Raw genomic sequence first — 23992 nt, forward strand, 5'->3', positions numbered from 1 at the left:
ATCCCGGGCCTAATGAGTTTCATCTGGACTTCTATAATAAGTTTATTCCAGATGTGATAGGGCTCCTTACAAATGTATTTGAATATCTGCAATCCTTCCTGGGGAAGTAGGGGTCTCTCAATAATGCAAACACAGTTTTCATTCATAAAAAGGGAAGAGACAAGCCTGATCCTGAGGTATATTGCTAGATAGTGCTTTTAAATGGTGATGTTAATATCTTGGCAAATGAGAGAAGTATGGGAGACTTGATTGCTGCAGACCAGATTGGTTATATAAAAAAGGAGGGCTATGGCACTGTATGCAGTCAGAAAGGACAGAGAATAGATGCAGGCTAGGCTCTGGAGAATATTCGAGAACTTTATTAATTCACAACAGAAAAACTCTGCATATCTTTGCAGCTAGAAATAAAGAAGCAAATTAACTTACATCTGTCAGTCTGACTCTAGGCCATTCCTAAAGTTCTTCCAGTTTCCCCAGGGCTCCTCTTCCCTCCTCAGACTGGCTAGATATACACCTTCCCAGGGGTTGCTCCCAGAAAAGGATTCCCTGTTATCTGGGGTTTAAGGTGAACTAGGCCAGATCTCTGGATTCGGTCCCTTAAGGTATATAAAAAATTCCATACTGGGTCAGACCAAGGATCCATCAAGCCCACTATCTTGTTTCCAACAGTGGCCAAACCAAGTCACAAGTGCCTGGCAAGCACCCAAACATTAGATAAATTACAAGCTGCTATTGCTTATTAATTACCATAATAGCAGTTTATGGATTTATCCTCTAGAGACTTATCCAAAACTTTTTTAAACCCAGTTACTCTAACTGCTGTAACCATATCCTCTGGCAATGAATTCCAGAACTTAACTATGCACTGAGTGAAAAAGAATGTTCTTCAATTTGTTTTAAATTAGTTACTTGCTAACTTCATGGAGTGCCCCCTGGTCCTTCTATTATCTGAGAGAGTAAATAACCGATTTACATTAACTTGTTCAAGACCTTTAATGATTTTGCAGACTTCTATCATATCACTCAGTCATCTCTTCTCCAAACTAAACAAACCTAACTTCTTTACCCTTACCTCACAGGGCAGCTGTTCCATGTCCCTTATTTCAATCACCATTCTCTGCACTTCCTCCAGTGCAGTTATATCCTTTTTTAGATGCACACAGTATTCAAGGTGCATCCTTTTTGAGATGCACACAGTATTCAAGATGCAGACTCACCATGGAGCGATACAGAGGCATTATGACATCCTCCGTTTTATTTTCCATTCCCTTCCTAATAGCTAACATTCTGTTTGCTTTTTAGATCGCCACAGCACACTGAGCCAACAATTTCAATGTATAATCCACTGACGCCTAGATCTCTTTCCTGGGTAGCAACTCCTAAGACAGAACCTAACATTGTGTAACTAAAGCAATGGTTATTTTTTCCCTATATGCATCACTTTGCACTTGTCCACGTTAAAATTCATCACAATCCGCTTGAGATTTAACTACTCTGAATAATTTTGTGTCATCCGCAAATCTGATCACCTCACTCATCGTACCCCTTTTCCAGATCCATCGGGGTCTGAGGAGCCCTCCCCAGGACCTCGTGGCCGCCCCAGTGCTCCTTCCGAGCCCCGAAGGCTTTGCTCCGCCCCCAGATCGCGTCACCACTACGGGCCGGAGGGAACTTTAAAAAGCAGCCCCAATCAAGGTACCTGCCTTTCTTGCCGCCGCTCGGATCGCCGCTCCTGTGCTATCGGCGCCTGACCCATCGGGGTCTGAGGAGCCCTCCCCAGGACCTCGTGGCCGCCCCAGTGCTCCTTCCGAGCCCCGAAGGCTTTGCTCCGCCCCCAGATCGCGTCACCACTACGGGCCGGAGGGAACTTTAAAAAGCAACCCCACACTAGGCGTCGCACGCCGTGCGTCGCACGCCTAAGGAGCGCGACAAAGGGGCCTGCCCCTTTGTGCGCTCCTTCGTGCGCCTCCGCAGGCGCAGCCGCAGCTACCAGAACCCTGCAATCCTTTACAGACCAACGACAAGCCCTCTGTCTCTTATTGTCAGCTGCCACGGGACTCCGACACCGCACCGGATCCGTTTCCATCAACTCTACATCTCATAACCCAACTACAAATCATGAGACCGAAAGGACCCCACCAACTGTAAGACTTATTAACCACCCCCTCAGATTCTTTATCTCCCATTCTCCCACAGCAGTTAAATGATTGCCTTCAATAACGCTATGTGCTACAGCCTGTTAAAATGATTACGAAAATTGCCTGAGTCTACCTAATTTGATTGTATTGCCTATATAATTGCCTCTTTTGACTTTGCCTGTATAACCACGCTTAACTTGCCTGCCTCTTATGATATTGCTTGTTTAACTACAATAACTTGCCTCTACACAACCTGCCTCTTATGACATTGCCTCTTATGATATTGCTTGTTTAACTACAATAACTTGCCCCCACACAACCCCCAATCCCACCAGAATCTACACCTCCTCCCCATTCTCAGAAACCAGATATTACACCCGCCTTACCCACACCACACCACCCCGTTGCCTGCATTCCACCCACAGCTTTCCCTCCCTACCATAGGAAAGCCCCTATTATCATTAAGTCTCTCTAAACATAGACCCACGTAGCATATGACCCACTTTCCTATTCCCCTAGCGAAAAACCTTAACCATCCTCGTATCCACCCGTCACCCCATACTAACCCTCCCCCTGCAGTGAATCAACACCCACATTACATACAACAACAAACAAGAGCAAAACCCCACTCTCTTTACAATAATGAGTCCACAACCTATTCCCACCATAAAACACTTCTACACCCCCCACAAAATGACCAGTCACAAATACATGACACAACAACACAGATCAATCATCCCCATTATAGCTTCCCCCTTCACACAACTCCTGGGCATGCTATCATTTTCCATTCTACTACTCAATGCTCAATCCATTCTAAAAAAGACCATTCTACTACAGGACATCCTCACAGACGAAGCCCCTGACATATGCGCCATCACGGAATCCTGGTTAAAGGATACCGACTCCCCCTTAATTAACCAACTGTCCTCAGATACATACAGCCTATTTTCCATTCCTAGAAGCAAAAAAAAAGGAGGTGGACTACTCCTGGCTGCCAAAAAGAACTTCAACCTCACACTCCAAAATATTACACCACCCCCCAAACTGGAAATCAGCACATTCAGATCTGATTCCCTCCAACTCTGCTTAATCTTTGCCCCCCCTGGCCTTCTCGAAAAAAATCCCTCCCCACTCATAGAATACATCTCTAAACACATAAACAACACCAAGCCTGCCATAATTCTGGGAGACATGAATATTCACGTAGACCGCAACCCCCTCTCTCCTTCTTGTGAAGCTATCTTGACAGCTATGACAGCACTTGGTTTCAAACAAAATGTCTCAGAACCCACACACAAGGCTGGGCATACACTCGACCTCATCTTTACCAACTCCTCAATCCAAACTGACCAACCCAGATGTACACCCATCCCCTGGTCAGACCACTTCCGAATAGACACACGCTGCACAATCAAATACACCCCCCCACCTTCGCAACCCAAAAAAACAATAACATTTCGCAAAAAAGGCAAGACCGAAGACATCCTTGAGGCCCTCTCAAAAGAACTCCCCAACATAGACCTCACTGACGCAAACACAGCCACAGCTTCATGGTTTCAAATCACCGCAGACATAGCAGATAGACTCTGCCCATCCCACACCAAAGAAATCAATCCAAACAAAAATAATAAAAAACCATGGTATACAAATGAACTTAAAACCATGAAACTCGACCTTCGTAAAATTGAAAAATCTTGGCGGAGGAACCAAATACCCACCATCCTAGCACAGTTTCGCGCCCTTCTACACACCTACAGAAAAGCCACTGAAAAAGCAAAAAAAGACTTCTATGCCGCACGAATCCACCAGTTCCAGTTCAACCCACAAGCCCTCTTCCAGTACATAACCAGCCTTATCACAGCACCAGACAGACACAACCTTGACCACGACGATGAAACAAAATGTGAAAAATTAGCATCATACTTCAACACTAAGGTACAGACCATTATGGCTCGTTTCTCACCTCACCCCAATCTCCCGATCTCAACATCTCCCAGCAATACAACTCCCAGCAATACTCCAAATGACCAATACAATCCCATTACACCCATTCAAACCTCAAACACCACCCTCACAAATTTCGAAAACACATCCACACTAGAAATTGAAAATACTATCAAAAAACTCAGACCCGCCTATCATCCATCAGACAATCTGCCCACTATAACACTAATCTCAAACCCTACTTCAATTGCCAAACACATCGCAAATGTCCTGAACAAATCTATCTCACTGGGCCAAGTCCCTACAGAACTTAAGCAAGCCATTATAAAACCCATCCTCAAAAAACCAGACTTAGACACCACTGATCCAGCCAACTATCGCCCAGTGTCAAACCTCCCGTTCCTTTCCAAAATACTCGAAAAAATAATTAACAACTTACAGAATACATAGAAGACCACAATATTCTCTCATCTTCCCAGTTTGGTTTCCGTAAACACCACAGCACAGAAACCCTACTTATCTCCCTTTCGGAAACTATACTCAAAGCCCTGGACAAAGGTCAGCCCCATATACTCGCACTTCTAGATATATCGGCGGCATTCGACACAGTTAATCACAACATACTCATTAAGCGCCTCAAGGAAATTGGCATCACAGACAACGCCCTTCTCTGGTTGCAGTCTTACCTACATGACAGGAGCTATAGAGTAAAAATCGGCCGCAATGAATCCAAACCAGTCAAGCTATCACAAGGAGTTCCTCAAGGCTCATCCCTCTCCTCTACCCTTTTTAACATCTACCTCATACCCCTCTGCATACTGCTCTCCAAACTGGGCATCCAACACTTCATATATGCAGACGACGTACAGATACTCATACCTATAATAGACTCTATCACTAACGCAATGAAAACTTGGAAATCTGCCTTGTCTGAAATAAACAAATTACTCACCGACAACTTCCTAGCACTCAACACCAACAAAACCGAACTACTCATCCTCTCTCCCCCCAGCATTCCCACACTCAGCCTTTCTTCCCCCTCCCCACCAGACTGCCCTCCCACACAATTCGTCCGCAGCCTAGGCATATGGATAGACAACCACTTTAACCTCAAAAAATTCATATCTAACACCATAAAGAGCGGATTCTTCAAACTCCACACCTTGAAGAGAATCAAACCACTCCTACACACTGCTGACTTCCGAACAGTACTGCAGGCCATGATCCTTTCCAAACTGGACTACTGCAACGCCATCCTACTAGGTCTCCCAAAAAACACCCTTCAACCGTTACAGCTCCTACAGAATGCTGCCGCCCGCATCCTCACAAATACTCACCGTCATGACCACATCACCCCAGTTCTTCAATCCCTACACTGGCTCCCAGTAAACTCCAGGATAATCTATAAATCCCTTACCCTCATACACAAAGCCATTCACAACCAAAACATGCACTGGTTCCCTGAACATCTCCACATCCACAACACAACCAGACCTACTAGAAAACAGCATCAAGCCAAACTCCTGACACCCTCCCCCAAAGTCATCAAACATGCCTCAATCAGAGAAAGATCATTCATTATAGCAGGCACATCCCAATGGAACAAAATGCCACCCCACCTACGCCAGGAACCTTGCCATAAAAAATTCAAACAGAATCTGAAAACCTGGCTCTTCAAACTAGCATACCCCGACTAAAGATACGACCCTCGACTGACACGCCCCTCCTGAACTTAACAACCATTACCCCCCTCTTCCCCCCCACATCACTGTACCCCCCCACCCTCCTCCTCCTCCCAACCCAACACCCCCATCCTCCTTCTCCCCTCCAATACCATATACCTGACACCTTTGTGAATAGTTAAAGACCTGACACCTTGTGAATAGCTGTAAATCTAAATAATGTTTACCTATGTTTATCTACTCTAAATTATTGTAAAGCTCGTTGCTACGTTACGTTACACTGTGAACCGGGGTGATGTTTTTAACGTGCCCCGGTATATAAAAAAACTCTTAAATAAATAAAAATAAATAAATAAATATGGTTTCCTGATTTATGGTTCACAGTTACATTTAATTGAGTTTATGAAAGTTCTCTTTTAATAGTTTTCCTGTATACTTGTGTTAATGTATTCTGCCTTGAGGCGACTGTTTTAATGTATTTCCGCCCTGGAGGCGACTGTTCAGTTCCTTGTAAACCGGTGCGATATGTATTCTTTACAGGAACATCGGTATATAAAAATTAAAAATAAATGAATCGGTGCTTTTTAATACAAGTACAGATCCTTGAGGTACTCCACTGTTAACCTTTTTCCACTGTGAAAACTGACCATTTAATCCTACTCTCTGTTTCCGGTCTTTTAATCAACTTGCAATCCACAAAAGGACATCGCTTCCTATCCCATGACTTTTTAGTTTTCTTAGAAGCCTCTGTGGGACTTTGTCGAACACCTTCTAATAATCCAAATACACCACATCTACCGGTTCACCTTTGTCCACATGTTTATTTATCCCTTCAAAAAAATGTAGGAGATTTGTGAGGAAAGACTTCCCTTGGGTAAATCCATGTTGGCTGTGTCCCATCAAATTGTGTCTAAGATTTTGTGATTTTATTCTTTATAACAGTTTCCATGATTTTTCCTGCACTAAATTCAGGCTATAGTCTATAGTTTCCAGGAACACCCCTAGAGTCCTTTTTAAATATAGGAGTTACATTGGCCATCTTCCAATCTTCAGGTATATCGGATGATTTAATGATAGGTTACAAATTAATTGAAATAGGTCTGAAATTTCATTTTTTAGTTCTTTTAAAACTCTGTGGTATATACCATCCGGTCCATGTGATTTACTACTGTTCAGTTTGTCAATCTGGCTTACCACATTTTCCAGGTTCACCATGAGTTGGTTCAGTTAGTTCATCTGAATCATCACCCATGAAAACCTTTTCCAGAACAGGTTTTTCTCCAACATCCTTTTCAGTAAACACCAAAGTAGTCATTTAAACTTTCTGCGATGGCCTTATCCTCCCTAAAATGCCCCTTTAACCCCTTGATCATCCAATGGTCCAACCATCTCCCTCGCATGCTTTCTGCTTCAGATATATTTAAAAAAGTTATTATTGGAGTTTTTGCCTCTATGGCTAACTTCTTTTCAAATGTTCTCTTAACCTGTCTTATTTAACTTGCCAATGCTTATGCTTTATCCTATTTTCTTCTAATGGATCCTTCTTCCAATTTTTGAATGAAGATGTTTTGGCTAAAATAGTCTTTCACCTCACCTTTTAACCATGCTGGTAATCATTTTGCCTTCCTTCTACCTTTCTTAATGCATGGAATACATATGGACTGTGGTTCTAGGATGGATTGTTTTGGGTTGTTTTGTTTTTTTAAACAATGTCTATGCCTTTTGCACACTTTTTACCTTTGTAGCTGCACCTTTCAGTTTTTTTTTTATTTTTCTTATTTTATCAAAGTTTCCCTTTTGAAAGTTTAGCACGAGAGCCGTGGATTTACTTACTGTCCCCCTTCCAGTCATTAATTCAAATTTGATCATATTATGATCACTATTGCCAAGTGGCCCCACCACCGTTACCTCTCTCACCAAATCATGCACGCCACTGAGAATTAGGATCTAAAATTGCTCCCTCTCTCTCATTGGTTCCTGAACCAATTGCTCCATAAAAACTGTCATTTATTCCATCCAGGAACTTTATCTCTCTAGCGTGCCCTGATGTTTCACTTACCCAGACAATATTGGGGTAATTGAAATCTCCCATTATTACTGCACTACTAGTTTGGTTAGCTTCCCTAATTTTTTCTCTTAGCATTTCACTGCCCTTCTCATTATTTTGGCCAGGTGGACGGTAGTATATTCCTATCACAAGGGATTTCTAACCACAAAGATTCGATTGTGCATTTAGTCTCATGCAAAATCTTTATCCTGTTGGACTCTCTGCCATCCTGGACAAAGTGCCACTCCACCACCAAGATGCTCCTCTGTCATTGTGATATAATTTGTACCTTGGTTTAGCACTCTCCCATTGGTTATCCTCTTTTCACCAAGTCTCTGAGATGCCAATTAAGTCTGTCATCATTCACTGCTATACACTCTAATTCTCCCATCTTACTTCTTTGTCTTCTGGCTTCAGCACTCAAACATTTCAAAGTATGTTTTTTGTTTGTATTAACATTCTGCTTTTCAGTTGACAGGGATAAATTGGAATCTTTTAGCTCAGATGAGTTTTTATTACAGGCACCTGGACTACTTTTCTTATTATTCAAACCTCTCTTTTGGGATTCCCTAACTCTAATGCTTCATTAGTATCCTTTTAAGATATTTGTCATTTCTGGGGTTTTCCTGTATATACCCTTTTACAAGGTCCTTCTTACATGGGCCAGGAAGTATAAGATGCCTGGGCTAGGGGTTGCCTTACTTGCTGAAAAGTTCTTTGACAGGTTTAATTGGCCTTTTCTCTTTCCTGTCCTGGAAAAGTATGGCATGCCTGCCCCTTTTTGTAGCTTTGTATGCACACCCCTGGGTGAAAATTTTGACAACTGGTAGCCTGTCCACTTTTTTTTTTTTTTTTTTTACTTACAGAAGGGTACAAGGAAGGAATGTCCCTTGTTCCTCCCACCTGTTTGACCTCACTATAGAAGTTCTGGCACAGAAGATCCGTGCAGATTCGGGCATTCATAAGTTTAGGGTTGGGGAGAAATTACAAACTATTTCTTTATTTGCAAATGATGTGCTGCATTTTTTTTTCTTTTTGCTAAGCCCGGTCTCTCCAGCTCAAGGCTCTTGTCGCCGCTGGGATACTTTGGTATAACTGCGGAATACAAAGTGAATTTTCATAAATCTGAAATATTTCCTATAGGCACTTGTATGCCTTGGGAGATACCAGTGTGCTTCTCTCCTTTTAAATTAGCTGAAGCCTGTATCAAGTATTTAGGGATTCATGCTCTTAGAAATCTTTCTGATCTTATAGACTGAGCTATTTAATCAGATTCAACAAGATCTGGGCAAACAGATGGGGCACGATATTTCATGGATTGGTAGGATTAACGTTATAAAAATGACTGTGCTGCTTTGCTTATTCTACTTATTTCTGCATGCTCCTTGTTCACTGGGCTACAGCCAAAATGCTACCGAAATGAATGTATTCAAACTTTACTAAATCTGGGTCACTGAGAACTAAAATAATGCTCAAAATTGTTGACTGACTTTAGTTTTCAAAATATGCTACTGGGTCAGTATTATGATCTTCGACTTGGGAATTGCGGAAGATAATAAGTAAGTGAAGAAGGGAATGGATCTCTAACCAGAAATGACTAATATACATCTCTGACTGAATCTATGAATAAATCTATGACCAGTTTTGCATAGCAAGGAAAAGACAGCATGGAAAACCTTCCAGTTAGTGGTAACAAATTTTCTCCGAAACAAGGCGGCTAAACTACAAGGAGTCAGTGGAAAACCTCCTCAAAGCATACAAACGTCTGAACTGCAACATATCACTAAAGATACATGTTTTGTACTCTCATCTAGATTTTTTTCCAAACTGCGAATCAGTGAGCAATGAGCATGGTGAGCAATTTTAGAAGGATATTGTAGCAATGGAAAAATAGTATCAGGGCAAATGCAGCCCATCAATGCTTGCAGACTTTTGCTGGACGGTGACAAGTGATGTTCCATTTAATGAACACTAAGAGACAAGCCAAGAAGAGCTGAGCAGCCACTGAATAAGGACTAAACTACATATATGTATATACATAATAGATTTTGGCCTTTTATTTCATAGCAAATTTTATTTCTATAATCCTTTTGCTGATTTAATTTTTAAAGTGTTACATAAATAGGATAGGTGAAATATTATGCAACCATAAATACACAAACACCAAAGTTTACAATTTATGATTAAAACTATCTACATACTATCTACACAAGAGACAGATATAAAATATAAAAACAAATATCATGGAAATAGTAGTCAATTAGCTGGTTTAATTGTCATATTGAATTCAGCACATTAGCATGAATAATAAATGGTACATTTTATCGCTGAAGCAGGCGACTTCTAAAAATGTGTGTACCGGTGTTATTTTTCTGGTAGATTTTTCTCCAAGCTCAATATTGTGTTACTTAAATTTATGTGGTAGAATAAGGCTCCTTGAATGAAGCTATATACTTTATGGTATCCAAACGATGTTGGAGTCATGGCTTTTCCTAATTTTCAAGCCTATTACTGGGCAGCACGGCTGTTGGATATGTACTTGGCTCAATAAGGATATTACAGTTCCCTGGTTTTCCTTGGAGAATGCATTGGCTGGAGATGTTGACTTGTCTTTGACACAGCCTTGCCAACTGACCCACGAGAGGAGGGCATGTTTTTTATGTCCCTTCATAGCTACTACTGTCAAAATTTGGAAGGCAATGTATAGACATCTCAGGATTCTTTTGCGTTTCCCTTCACCTATCTCTTTGCTCCGGAGAAACCCAACTGTTTCAGTGCACACTTTCAGTTTGGAGGCTAAAGAATGGTGGGACTTAGGATTATGTTTTTTAGGGCAATTGTATGAGAAAGGTGTTTTGAAGCCCTTTAATACACTATGTAAAGAATTTGTAGTGTTTAAAACGTCTAGGTGTTATAAGCAACTTGTTTAAGGCACTGCAGAGACACAGGACAAGTGGCTGGGAATGGACTAACCACACACCAGCTCAAGATTTTTTTTTTCTTTATTTTACAGAAGGATGCTGCATGACAGGCTTGCTCTTTAATAACTAAAGCAATAGTGCAAACTGGTTTAGCTGTGGAACCATGTCTTCCTGTTGATGAACAATGGAATAGAGATTTAGGGATAACAGTGGGAGCTGAGGGTTGGAGACACATATGGAGAGAGGCACACCATGTTTCGCTGTGTACTCACTGATCCGAACTCCTGGTCATACTTCTGCTGGATGCCTCCATATATCTCCTTTTCTTTTATAAATGTTCTCATACTTTGTCCAAGTAGTGTTGGCAGGGATATGGACAAGTTGGTACATACATGCATGTTTGGTGGCAATGTCTATTTGTGTCTCTTCTGGGCAAGAGTGAAGAGAGTAGTTTGTACAATACTGGAGGTCACTGTGGATTTCTCAACAAAACTTTGAATACTAGGTTAAAGGGGAAATCAAGTCCTTGATATAAACAAGTGGCGGCTTCTTAAAACATTTGCTTCATGTGGCTAGGTTCACAATTGCCACATTAGAGCGCTGGTATAGGCAAAATCATGATGTTGTACTTATTGAAGTTAACATATATACTAAGATATAAAACAGCCTTGTACAATAAGATATGGGAGATACCCTGGGAGTTTTATAATTCTGGTAATGTTTACCCTGCTGATTATGTTTAGTATGTTTTGAAAGAACCTTATATGCCCAAGGATTGGTTTTATAACTGTTTTTGTATTTGGGATCTGTCTTTCATAGTGGCATAGAAGGACTGAGCTGTATTGTTTATTTGCATTATGTACAATGAAGCCTTGTATTTGTTCAGATTGTTGTATTGCTTCAGGATATAAATTAAGAGTTAAAAAAGCCTCTGAGTCTTTCTGGACTCAGAACTCATCATGCTCCTCAAATCCAGGCAACAGTACAGAACAGCCACTTTCACTTACAAAGCTTTCAAAGACTGCACTAACTCGTGGAGCACACAAATGTTCTCACATACCACACTTACCACAGAGCTGGATTACTGAAATGAATGCTATAAGATTTCAACAGATAAGGCCCTCCACAAACTTTAGAGAATACAAAATTCCACAGCACAAATGACAGAAAGATACAAATTGTGCGACATCACATTATACCTACAGTAGTTAATACCATACAGAACAAATTCTAAATTAATACAGATGTTTACAGCTCTAAGAGGAGACAGGCCTATCTATTTTACACATGCTCTCCAAACCATTAAGATCATCTCCTGGATCCTCAATATCAATTCTCTTGTCAAAAGAACAGACAACCGCAACAGATCTTTCACAGTAGCAGCTCTTGCTCTCTGGAACTCCTTCCCAGAAAAGCTTCAACAAAATACATGACTATTCCCATTTCCAGATGCAAATAAAAACCTGTATCTTCTGTCAAACTTTTGATGCCCAATACAGAATGCAAGGATGTTGATTATGAGAAACAGTGTAGTATCACCTTAAATGCCTCAGATATGCTGTTACAAATTAACTTTTTTGCTACAGCAATATTTATTTATAGAATTAGTCACTAGTAGTTCTGCTATGCTGCTGGTAAACTTACTCAGTATTTGTTGAGTTAGCTAAGATTATTCCTAGGGTAAACTTTTTAATTGCCAATGACTTTTGAAGCAATTCTAATCCATAATATATTGGGCTTGGTAGTGTGTCCGTCAGTGCTCGTGCATGTTCCCCAGCCCACAGATAGATGGCGCAGGCGGCTCCCTGGCCACCCTGGAAGCTCAAACACGCCGTACAGCGGCCATGTCACAACACCAGCTACAAGAGGTACTCCTGGGGGAATTCAGCGCAACTGCGGAATGCAGATTTTGAAGAGAATTCCTCCCTCACCTCGCCGATTTCCTCCCTTGCCGGAAGACTATTCAAAACCGGAAGGACAGTGGCCATCGCAGGACAGGCAGAAAATAGCAGAGGAGACTCTGGCATGCCGCGAACGGAGCGCGTCCCGCGGCACATGCTCCATTTGCGGCGAAAAGGGAAGGCCCCTGTGTGCCGCGATTGGCGCGCCCGGGCCTTCATCTTCGCCGTGAATGGAGCGAGTGCCGCAGGACGCACTCCTTTCGTGGCATGGGTGGGTGGGTGGATGCTTGAGTGTGGGTTTCAGAGAGAGGGAGCCTATATGAGGGGAGGGGGATGCCGGTGAGAGAATGTGTGTGTGAGAGAGCAGAGGGGGTGTGGGGGAGTGCGAGAGACAGCTTGGTAAATAAACTTTGCCAGCCCTGGCTTTAGCAAACGTGCTTCCACATCCCTTCCCTGGGTGAAAACAATTTAGTTTTCCTTTTCAGCTAACGCTTCCATGCAAGAGCATGGGTACAGTTGCTAGTCTGTTATATACCTTTCGCTTATTGTAAAACTGTAAATGACTTGTTTATATACTGCTATTCTAATTTTCTATAAACTGCTTTCAATGAATTTTTATTCCAAAAGGTGGACAATAATGAATAAATAAATCACTTTGTGTGCATAAATCATGGTTTTGTACACACTAAGGGGTAGATTTTCAGAGCCCTGCTCGCCTAAATCCGCCCAAAACCGGGCGGATTTAGGCGAGCAGGGCCCTGCGCGCCGGGAAGCCTATTTTACATAGGCCTCCCGGCGCGCGCAGAGCCCCGGGACTCACGTAAGTCCCGGGGTTCTCGGAGGGGGGCGTGTCGGGGGCGTGTCGGGGGGCGGGCCCGGTCGTCGCGGCGTTCCGGGGGCGTGTCGGCAGCGTTTTGGGGGCGGGTACGGGGCGTGGCTACGGCCCGGGGGCGTGGCCGCGCCCTCCGTACCCGCCCCCAGGTCGCGGCCCGGCGCGCAGCAGGCCCGCTGGCGCGCGGGGATTTACGTCTCCCTCCGGGAGGCGTAAATCCCCCGACAAAGGTAAGGGGGGGGTGTAGATAGGGCCGGGTGGGTGGGTTAGGTAGGGGAAGGGAGGGGAAGGTGAGGGGAGGGCAAAGGAAAGTTCCCTCCGAGGCCGCTCCGATTTCGGAGCGGCCTTGGAGGGAACGGGGGGAGGCAGCGCGGCTCGGCGCGCGCAGGCTATACAAAATCGATAGCCTTGCGCGCGCCGATCCAGGATTTTAGTGGATACGCGCGGCTCCGCGCGTATCTACTAAAATCCAGCGTACTTTTGCTTGAGTCTGATGCGCAAGCAAAAGTAGGCTGATCGCGCTTCTTTTAAAATCTACCCCTAAGCATCTTTATGCTATGGGAAACCAAGCAATGTTTCCCAGACTGGAGGCCCAAAGCCAGACTCCAGCCTTTTCTAATGCAATTTTAACTTTATTTATACACAGCACAGCACATTAACAGAATGCAGACTGCTTTACCTCTGCAGTATTCACTTACACACAAGGTTGTAGACTGCCTTCCCTCTGGACAGTGAACACTCACTCCCTCTGGTTTGGTCAGGATAGTTTAACAGGAGCTGCCTCTCTTTGAGATGCGGGCCTCCTGAACCCAGCTGGGATACACTTTTATGCTCCCTAGCTGGTCTTACTCTCAGGCCTCTCCCTGCCCCAGCAGGGTCCCGCCCACATATTAGTCCTCACATATGGGTGACGTCACGGAACACTTCGGTCAAAGTTTCCAGAACTTTGACTGGCCCCTACTGGGCATGCTCAGCATGGCACTAACCCTGCAGCCAGCAGGGGTCCCCCTTCAGTCTTGTTAAAAAACTACAGGTAGTGCCGAAAATAAAATAAGAAAATGTTATGAACCCAACACCATGGGGCGGCGGGCGGGTTTCGTGAGGACTAACATCCTGCTGTCCTGTGAGAACACCTGTTACAGGTAAGCAACATTTGCTTTCTCACAGGACAAGCAGGATGGTAGTCCTCACATATGGGTGAGTACTGAGCTGAGGATGTCCGATTATACACCAAATGTACTCAGGCATGCAAGGCACTAGGCCTGGGATGAAATTTGGCCGAGGGCATCCTGAACCCCACCAGGCAGGCGGAAGGGTGTTGGTACGTCACATTGTAAATAGGTTGCGCAAGACAGACTGGCCGAAGATGGAATCTTGTCTTCCGGCTTTGTCCAAGCAATAATGGGCTGTAAAGGTATGGAGAGAACTCCAGGTGGCAGCCCTCAAATGTCAGGAAGCGGCACCAAGCGTAAGTGTGTACTGAAGTTGCCATGGCCCTCACAGAGTGTGCGTTAACACGGTCTTGAAGTGGAATGCCCACTTGCTGATAGCAAAAAGACATGCAGTCCGCCAACCAGGAGGAGAGATTCTGTTTACCCACAGGCTGCCCCAATTTGATAGGATGGAAAGAGACAAACAATTGAGTGCTTGTCCTGTGGGCAGCTGTACGGTCTAGGTAGAACGCTAGAGGGTATGCAGAGCCTGTTCCCCTGGATTGGAATGGGGCCTGGGAAAAAAGTAGGTAGTATAATGGGTTGATTGAGATGAAACTCCGAAACTACCTTAGGCAAGAATTTAGGGTGAGTGTAGAGTACTGCCCGGTCCTACAGACGTTTAGTGTAAGGCAGATAGGTAACTAGAGCCTGTAATTCATTAATTCTGCGAGCGGAAGTGATTGCCAAAAGGAAAAATATTTTCCATGTGAGATATTGAAGGTCACAGGATTGAAGAGGCTCGAATGGTGGTCTCATGAGCCGACCCAAAACTAGGTTGAGGTCCCAAGAAGGGGCCAGAGGACGCAGAGGAGGCTTGAGGTGAAGCAAGCCCTTCAAAAAACGTGATACAAGGGGTTGTACTGATATGGGAACATCCCCGACACCATTATGGAAGGCGGCTACCGCACTGATATGCATCCTGATGGAGGAAGTTTTTAGACCTGACTCTGACAAGTGTCAGAGATAGTCCAGAAACTTCATGATTGGGGACTGAAAATAGCACCATGACGTGAACCTGGTCCATTTGTAAGAATACGATTTTCTCGTGGAAGGCTTGCGTGAAGCAATCAGGACACGGGAAACTGGTTCAGAAAGGTTAAGTGGCTGAAGGATTAACCTTTCAACTTCCATGCCATCAGGGACAAAGCTTGAAGATTGGGGTGGCATAGGCACCCGCCGTTTTGAGTGATTAGAAGCGGGTCCTTTCCCAAGGGAATGTGCCTGCAAATGGAGAGATCCTGAAGTATTGGAAACCACACTTGGCGCGGCCAGTGATGTGCTATCAGGATCATGGTTCCCTTGTCCTGACGTAAATTCACGAGTCTTCGAGAGAAGTGGAAGTGGAGGGAATGCATATAGGAGACCGGTTGTCCATGAGAGGGAGAATGCGTCTCTTGGCTGATAGTGTTGGCTGCGAGTGAGAGAGCAGACGTTGTCTACGTTACAATTTTGAGGTGACGCAAAGAGGTCTATTTGAGGATAACCCCATTGTTGGAAGATCGAGTTTGCTACTGAGGGGTTGAGAGACCACTCATGTGGGTGAAAGGTGCGACTCAGCTTGTCTGCCAACACATTGTCCACTCCTGGCAAGTAGGTGGCCCTGAGGTACATCGAGTGGGAGAGGGCCTCTGCCCAGATCTGTGCAGCTTCCTGACACAGAAGGTAGCAGCCCATCCCTCCCTGTTTGTTGATATACCACATGGCCACCTGGTTGTCCGCCTGGATCAGGATGACTCAATTGGAGATGCTATCCTGAAATACCCTGACAGCATATCTGATTGCTCGAAGCTCCAGGAAATTTATTTGGTGTTTGGCTTCCTCTGGAGATCAAGATCCTTGTGTCTGCAGATTGGCCACGTGGGCTCCTCAGCCGAGGTTGGAAGCATCGGTGGTGAGAGTTATTTGAGGGTCTGGAGCCTGGAAGGGCAAGCCTTGGAGGAGATTGACCTGATTTCTCCACCAGGCGAGAGACTGACGGAGTGAGTCGGTTACGTGGACAATGGTTGACAGGGGCTGAATGGATTGAGTCCATTGTGACCTTAGAGTCCACTGCATGACTCTCATGGCCAAGCGGGCCACTGGGGTGACCTGAACTGAGGACGCCATGTGTCCCAGGACGATGAGAAAGTGTTGTGTAGTCGTGGCGTGCTGAGACTGCAACTGGTGTACAAGAGACACGAGATTGAGAGCTCGCTGTAGAGGCAGAAAAGCCTTTGCCTGCCTGATAGTGCTTGGGGCCTACTAGAAACCTCAGGTATTTGCGATGGGATGGAATTATCGCGATATGAGTGTATGCATCCTGGAGATCTAGAGAGCAGAGCCAGTCTCCTCTTTGTAGAAGAGGAAGAAGAGAGCCCAAGGTTACCATTTTGAACTTCTCTCACTGGAGGCACTTGAGGGCACGTAGGTCCAGAATTGGACGAACACCCCCCCGATTTTTGGGGGATTAGAAAGTACCAGGAATAGAACCCTAGGCTGAGAGTAGGGTACTGGTTCTATTGCCTTGGACTGGAGGAGGAAGGAGACCTCCTGTTGCAGAAGGATGGAGTGATTGGATGTTCTCCACGTCGGTAGAGGTCTGGAGTCCGGTGGAATGGAGAGAAAGTTCAGATGATGACCGTGAGCAATTATCGCCAGGACCCACTGGTCTGAGGTGATTGAGTGCCACCTGTTGTTGAAATGGCACAATCGACCTCCCACTGGTATGTGGGGCAATGGAAGTTGGCTGCTGCTCTATGCAGGAGTCAAAAACCGGAAGCAGGACCTGGTTGAGGAGCTGCTTGCGGTTTTTGTTTTCGTATCTGACGAGACTGAGTTTTTTGAAACAGTCTCATAGAACGGGTTCTAGCTGGTGGCAGTAGGATTTCTTCGGGTGGAATAATGAGTTCTTAGAGTCCTTTTGGAAGGGCTGTTTTGAAGAGTACTCAGAAGGCATCAGAGAGAGCTGTCTTAGGGTCTCATGATGGTCCTTGAGTTCCGCCACCGTTCGTTGAATCTGCTCGCCAAACAGATTATCTCCTACACAAGGCAGGTCGGATAATCTGTCTTATACTTCAGGGCGAAGGTCAGAAGACTTGAGCTAGGCCCATCTTCTTGCCGAGATAGCAGCTGCAGATACCTTAGTAGCAGTGTCAAAGATATCGTAAGATGATCTGATCTCATGCTTGCCTGCCTCAAAACTCTTGTTTACTAGGGTTTGGAGTTGATCTTGAAATTGCTGAGGCAGGGAGTCTGTCAAGTCTTGTATCTGCTTAAATAAGACCCTATTATATTGGGTCATATAGAGCTGATAAGAGGCAATTCTGGAGATGAGCATTGATCCCTGGAAGACACGGCGACCAATGGCATCTAGAAATTTCTGTTCCATGCCTGGGGGAAAGAAGTGTGAGGTTTTGATCTCCTTGCTCTTTTCTGGGCAGATTCTACAACCACAGATTGGTGATCCAATTGAGGTTTGTGAAAGCCTGGAGCTGACTGTACGAGATAGGTGGTGTCAGCTTTCCTGCTGACTGGAGCAACAGAGCCAGGATGTTCCCAGTTCTTTTTGAGGAGATCCAGAAGAACCTGGTGGATAGGGATGGAGGTTATTTCCTTGGGAGCATCCAGGAATTGTAGCAACTCCATCATTTGATGCCTATCGTCCTGTTCCGTCTGTAATTGGAAGGGAACCAATTCAGACATCTCCTTCACAAAATTTATAAAGGAAAGGTCCTCTGGAGAACACTTTCTGCTTTCAGTAGGTGAAGGTGGTGAAGGCAAATCATCGGTGTTTGGTGAAGAATCATCAGTCCAGGTATCATAGGGATCAGCACCTGCTCCTCTAGGGACTAGAGGAGGACGGGGCGGTGGGATCCCTGAAGGTCCTGGTCTGGGCTCCGAAGGACTCGAAGGAATAACAGGAGGCACCGGTGCAAGCATCTAGGGCATCGATGGATGGCTCAGTGGCGCCAGACATATCGGCACCAATGGATGGATCTGTGGCACAGACGGACGTATCAGCATCGATGGCTGAGGCATCGGCAGAACTCCCGGAGGGATGCAGAACGGTGTTTCTCCTCCCAATGACAAAGTAAGCGGGGAGGGCACCGGAGCCATTGGTGACCCAGGGTCCATCGGTGGAAAAGCGGCCATGAGGGCTTCCCATCCTCGAGAGCAGCGGTGCCAACGCTGCTGGAATCAGGTCGGTGGTCAGTTCTGCAATTGGTACCGGTGTCTGTGCCGGAGGAACTTGGAGTCGATGCATCGCCTTCTCGATGGCCTCCTGAACCATCCGGTCCAGTTCTTCTCGGAGACCTGGAGCAAGCAGCCCCGGCTCCGGAACAGAAGAAGGAGGCAGAGGCATAGCCAGAGGGACCACCATTAAAGGCGGAGTCGCTGCTCCCGATACCCTGTCAGCTGAGGGTTGCCTCGGTGACCCGGTCACCGAAAAGGTCGGTGCCTTTTCTGGATAGGGTTTCTTCGACGGCGGCCCGGACGATGGCGAGGTCGATGATTTCGCTCCCTCGATGACCCGAGACTTTCAATGCCGATGGCGATGTTTATCTCTACCATCCCCACAGTCCTGAGGGGGAGTAGAAGGTGTTAAAGGCCAAGAAGTCGTAGATGCCGGACGGTCACTGGCCGGAGGTCGATACTAGCGCAAAGTTGACGGTGCCGGTTCTGACTTCGATGCAATAGACGGCGTCGGGGTTTGAGCATGGAAGAAAAGTTCCATTTTCTCCATTCTGACCTTGCGACCTTTTGGTATCATTAGAGCACATTTGGTGCAGGTTAGGACATCGTGCTCAAATCCGAGACACATTACACAGACTTTATGGGGATCTGTGATGGACATGGTGCGATTACAGTCCGGGCACCGGCGGAACCCTGACGCCATGGCCATGAAAAAATTGAGCCGCGGTACGGTCGACGGCCAGTAGGCCACGAGGGCCAAACTCGACGGTAATCGACGGAAAACGTGTAAAAAAACTTACCGGAGTACCGCGGCTTGAAAAAGTTGAAGGAGAGACCCCTGTGGGGTAAATTAAATTTTAGTAATTCCGTGAGGAAAATTCCTGTCAGGAATCTCTGCGGAGCTCCTTAACCATGTGGCTACTGCTGCGCGGAAAAAAGAAGACTTAAGGGGGACCCCTGCTGGCTGCAGGGTTAGTGCCATGCTGGGCATGCCCAGTAGGGGCCAGTCAAAGTTCTGGAAACTTTGACAGAAGTGTTCCGTGATTGGGCTCCATCCTGTGATATCACCCATATGTGAGGACTACCATCCTGCTTGTCCTGTGAGAAATATCTTTACAGAAAGGGTGGTGGACATATGGAACAGCCTCCCTGTGACGGTGATGGAGACAAAGGGAATGTCAGAAATTCAAGAAAGCTTGGGACAAGCACAGAGGATATTTGAGCGATATGAAGGGACAATAAAACTGAGCAGGAGATGTGGATAGGCAGACTGGATTGGCTGTATGGTCTTATCTGCTGTCATTTTCCATGTTTCTATGATCAGTGGTCCAAATTATCCAGTGAGCCACTTTCAAATGTGGAAACGTAGTAAACAGCCAATGAACTGCTTTCTCAGCTCATCTCCTTTTCCATCATCACCACCCCCTCCTGTCCCTTACTCCCTTTCATCCACCCATCCTACAGCCAATTGCCCATACCTCCCATTCATTGTCCCCTCCACTTCCCTCCTTCCTGGTCCATTACCCACCTGTCCACCTCTCTTCCTTCTCAGCCTATTTCACAGTAGCTTATACAGAAAAGTTTTCAGTCTACATTCCAAAAGCGGTCCTTTTCTATTGTAGAATTCTTGCTAGTCCAGATTTCCATCATCTCTCCTCCTCCTTTCTGCTTACCTTCCTCCCATACTCCTGCTACTCCATTTTTTCTTCTCCTCTCCCCTTTTCCATCTCTACTGTACTCTTTCCCTATTTTCTTTTCCCTACTCCCTTCCACTTCCCTTTTTCTCCGCCTCTCTTCTAAATCCCTCCTCTGCTGATCTCCATTTCTTCTCTTCCCCATCTTTCTCTGGTCTTCTCTTCTCATTTCTTTCATTACCCTTTCCTTCTCTATGCTATGCTTCTCCCCTCTTCTCTCCTAGTAGCCTCCTATTCATCTGTCTGCTGCATGCCCTTTTCTCCCTCTCCTCTTCCCTTTTCCTTCTGTTGCTCTTTCCCCTTCTCTGCTGTACTTTCCCCCTTTCTTCTTCTTTACTGCTCTTCCCTGTTACCTTGACTTTCTCGTTTTTCCATCTGCTCTCCCCTTTCTTTCTCTGCTTGATGTCCTACTAACTTCCTCTTTGCTGCTCTTCCTTCTCTTCTTTCTTCCCCTCTCCTCTATACTCTCCCCCCTTACTCAGTTAGTTTCCCCTTTCCCTAGCCTCTATTTGTGCACATGACTTATCTCCTTGTCTACATCTTCTGCTTGATTCTCTTAAGTAGAGTAAAACTAATCAGCTACAGAAAGCCTGCTCTGCCTGATCTCAATCAGCATGAGACACAGAGGATGCTTGCTGTCCTGGTACTGCCTGCTGGAAGTTGCCAACCCTGTGCAAATGCATGGGTAGAAATCCCCATCATGCCTGCTTTGGCATCTAGTTCCTGATTAGCATATAGATATACTTATAAAGTCTGCTTTACCATGAAATATTTGAATTTAGAGTTTACAAAAAATAAAACCCATAAAGAATTAGACCATTTAATACTGAATAAGCTTACTTACCATTTTTATTATATCTGGATAACCTGACTCAACAATCACACCACGATGTGTTGACACAAATTCAACCAATTCATTTAGTGTTGCTCTTTTAATTTCTTTGCTTTTCAAGTCTGAAACAGAGTCTACGAAATCAAACAGCATACAGCACTGCTGCAATTTCTGACAAAAAAGGTCTTGCTGTTCATTTGAAGTGGCATCTATAAGGAAAAAAGAAGAAAATATAAATTAGATTTTATAATACAAATTCATGAATACCTACAATGATTTATAAAGGAATATAAACTATTATCTTATCTTAAAAAGGAGATAATGTGAGAAAAAGGTAGATATGTCCAGAAGAAAGTGGCACATTATGTTTGTTGGGTAGCACAAACAGGATACAAATTCTGTAAAATTTGGCAGCATAGTTGCTTTCCTATAACAAATGTCCTCCATAGACAGCAGGACAAATCAGTCACACAAGTGGATGACACCATCCGAAAGCAACAACCCAGACTGTGCTCTCTCAGAACTACCTAATTTTTTCCTGATCATGCATGGGTGTGCCCACAACAGTCGCTCGTGTGGGTCTCCGTCAGTTCTTTACAAGCTATACTTCAACTCTAGGAGGGATTGTGTGGCTGATTTGTCTTGCTGCCTATGGAGAATAATAATTTTGCTTTCTCTGTGGACAAGTAGGACATAATCCATGACAAAAGTGGGGACTCCCAAGATGAGGGTTCCAATGTAAGCAAACTCTGACAGGTTATTAACACTGAAGGTGCAACCCATAGTTGAAAAAGACTGATGGAACAATTGAAGTATCTAGCTGAAAGTTTTAACACTGCCTGATCAAAACAGCTATCACTTTGAGAAGCTTCTTTAGGGCAGTAATACTTTGTGAAGTTGTGAATATAGAACCAAGTAGTTGCCTTGAGAATTTTTGAATGGAAGCAGAACAAACTTGTGCTAATGAAGCTGGGTCATAGCTTTAATCCTACAATTAAGATGAAACTCTGGGGGAGGATCCAAGATGGCCGCACGCTAAGGGATGTTGCTCTGTTGATTCTCCTCCTGCCCTAAATATCTTTGTTTCCTAAAAAATTTTATCTTCTTTAATATGGACAAGAGGAAGGGCAAGGCTAAAGCGTACCTGGAAATATCCGAAGGTCTGCCTTCAACCAGCCCAATGGACAAACATACATTCCAGAGCCAGGATCTTCTTTTTGGCTCTGTCAAGGCATCTTTGGGTGGCTTGTCGAGCAGTGGTCTGTCGCCAGCTGCCCTAGACCTTGATTCATCTCTAACTCCAGAGCAGGGTCGAGTCCCTCCACAACCCAGCCCCCCCCCCCCCCCCCCCCAGAGTAGCGCTGACATGATTGCCTTGCTCCCACTGCACTTAGATATCACTCAGCTGATTGCTTTGGCATTGGGAGGTGCCCGAATGGAGGAGATGAACCACTGAGCTGAAGGCTGGTCTGTTGGAGGTACTGAAACTCTGCCTGCTTCAACTAGGGCTGGGACTGTTTTCAAAAGAGGTAGCATTTATACCAATGGTTAAACCTTCTATCATCACCTTAGACATAATCTGGGAAGCCATAACAAATCTTTCTAATTAAGTTTCCCAGTCTGCTACATCAATTTGAATTATCCAACTCATTTCAAGCCTCTCATTCGCAGTTGCTTGAAATTAAATCACGAGTGGACACTTGTGAGACTAAGGAAGTAGCCTTGCAGAACTCTGCTGAAACGATCTTGGTCGGTCATCTGCATTTACTGAACAAGCTTGAAAATCTTTAAAATGTTGTATGCCACCAGAATATTAGGATTATTAATTTTTCCAAAAAAAGGTTCACCATTCCAGTGGAAATGCTACACAGTTACTTATAGAAATTCTATCTGTTAAGGAAAGCTTGCTTCCTCCTATGTTCCTGAGAATCCAAAAGCTGTTCATGTGAGGGATGCTCCTGCTGATGTTGGCTTATTAGATTCTTCTCATCTCTCTTTTCTTGAAACCTCGACAGATGAAGTTGTTGTTTCTTCTACTTTACTCGTTATCTTTGCCTTGGACTCTGATAGGGACTTTATTTTGAAATTTTTTCATAAGAGAGATATTTTCTTCTTAGGGCTTAAGATTTATATGTTCCCAAATGTGTCCAAAGTAACTCAGACTAAAATGAAACTCTTTTTGTTGATACATCCAACTGTCTTGAATATGGGGGCTTTCTTTTGGCTTTATTTTCCTTGTAAATGTGTTGTTAAGTTTCAAGTGGTTAAATATGTCTTCTTTGATCCCCCCCCAGCTAAATGTTTCCCTAAATGATAGAGTTAGACAGGATACTGCACCCTCAACACCCAGCCAGTAACCTCCATTATTTATGGCGCTTTGAATATTTGAAGATTCTAGCCCTTAAATCTGTTTGGTTTTTTCCTTATAATCTTTCCTCTCTTATTTTCATTGGACCCTCTCCCCTTTGTAGTCTGACAGTATACTAATTGATGGCAAACACCACCTAGGGATTGATTAACAATATTTTCTCTGAGTCTAACTTCTGTACATACACATAGAGAAATATAATATATATAATTAATGTATACTTTCTTTTATTATTCAACACCA

General features: G+C 44.5%; 1 protein-coding gene across 5 annotated transcripts in view; it reads right to left on the reverse strand.

Annotated features, from left to right (window-relative positions):
- The window catches only part of PPP2R5A (protein phosphatase 2 regulatory subunit B'alpha), a 356054-nt gene that overhangs the window by 225364 nt on the left and 106698 nt on the right, over positions 1 to 23992 (reverse strand). For all 5 annotated transcript variants that reach the window (XM_029593246.1, XM_029593245.1, XM_029593244.1 and 2 more), the window contains one exon: positions 21394 to 21590. In XM_029593246.1, coding sequence (XP_029449106.1) covers positions 21394 to 21590 — 197 coding nt within the window. The remainder of the gene's footprint in view (positions 1 to 21393; positions 21591 to 23992) is intronic.

Source organism: Rhinatrema bivittatum, chromosome 3, assembly GCF_901001135.1.
Source record: "Rhinatrema bivittatum chromosome 3, aRhiBiv1.1, whole genome shotgun sequence".
NCBI classification, from domain to species: domain Eukaryota; kingdom Metazoa; phylum Chordata; class Amphibia; order Gymnophiona; family Rhinatrematidae; genus Rhinatrema; species Rhinatrema bivittatum.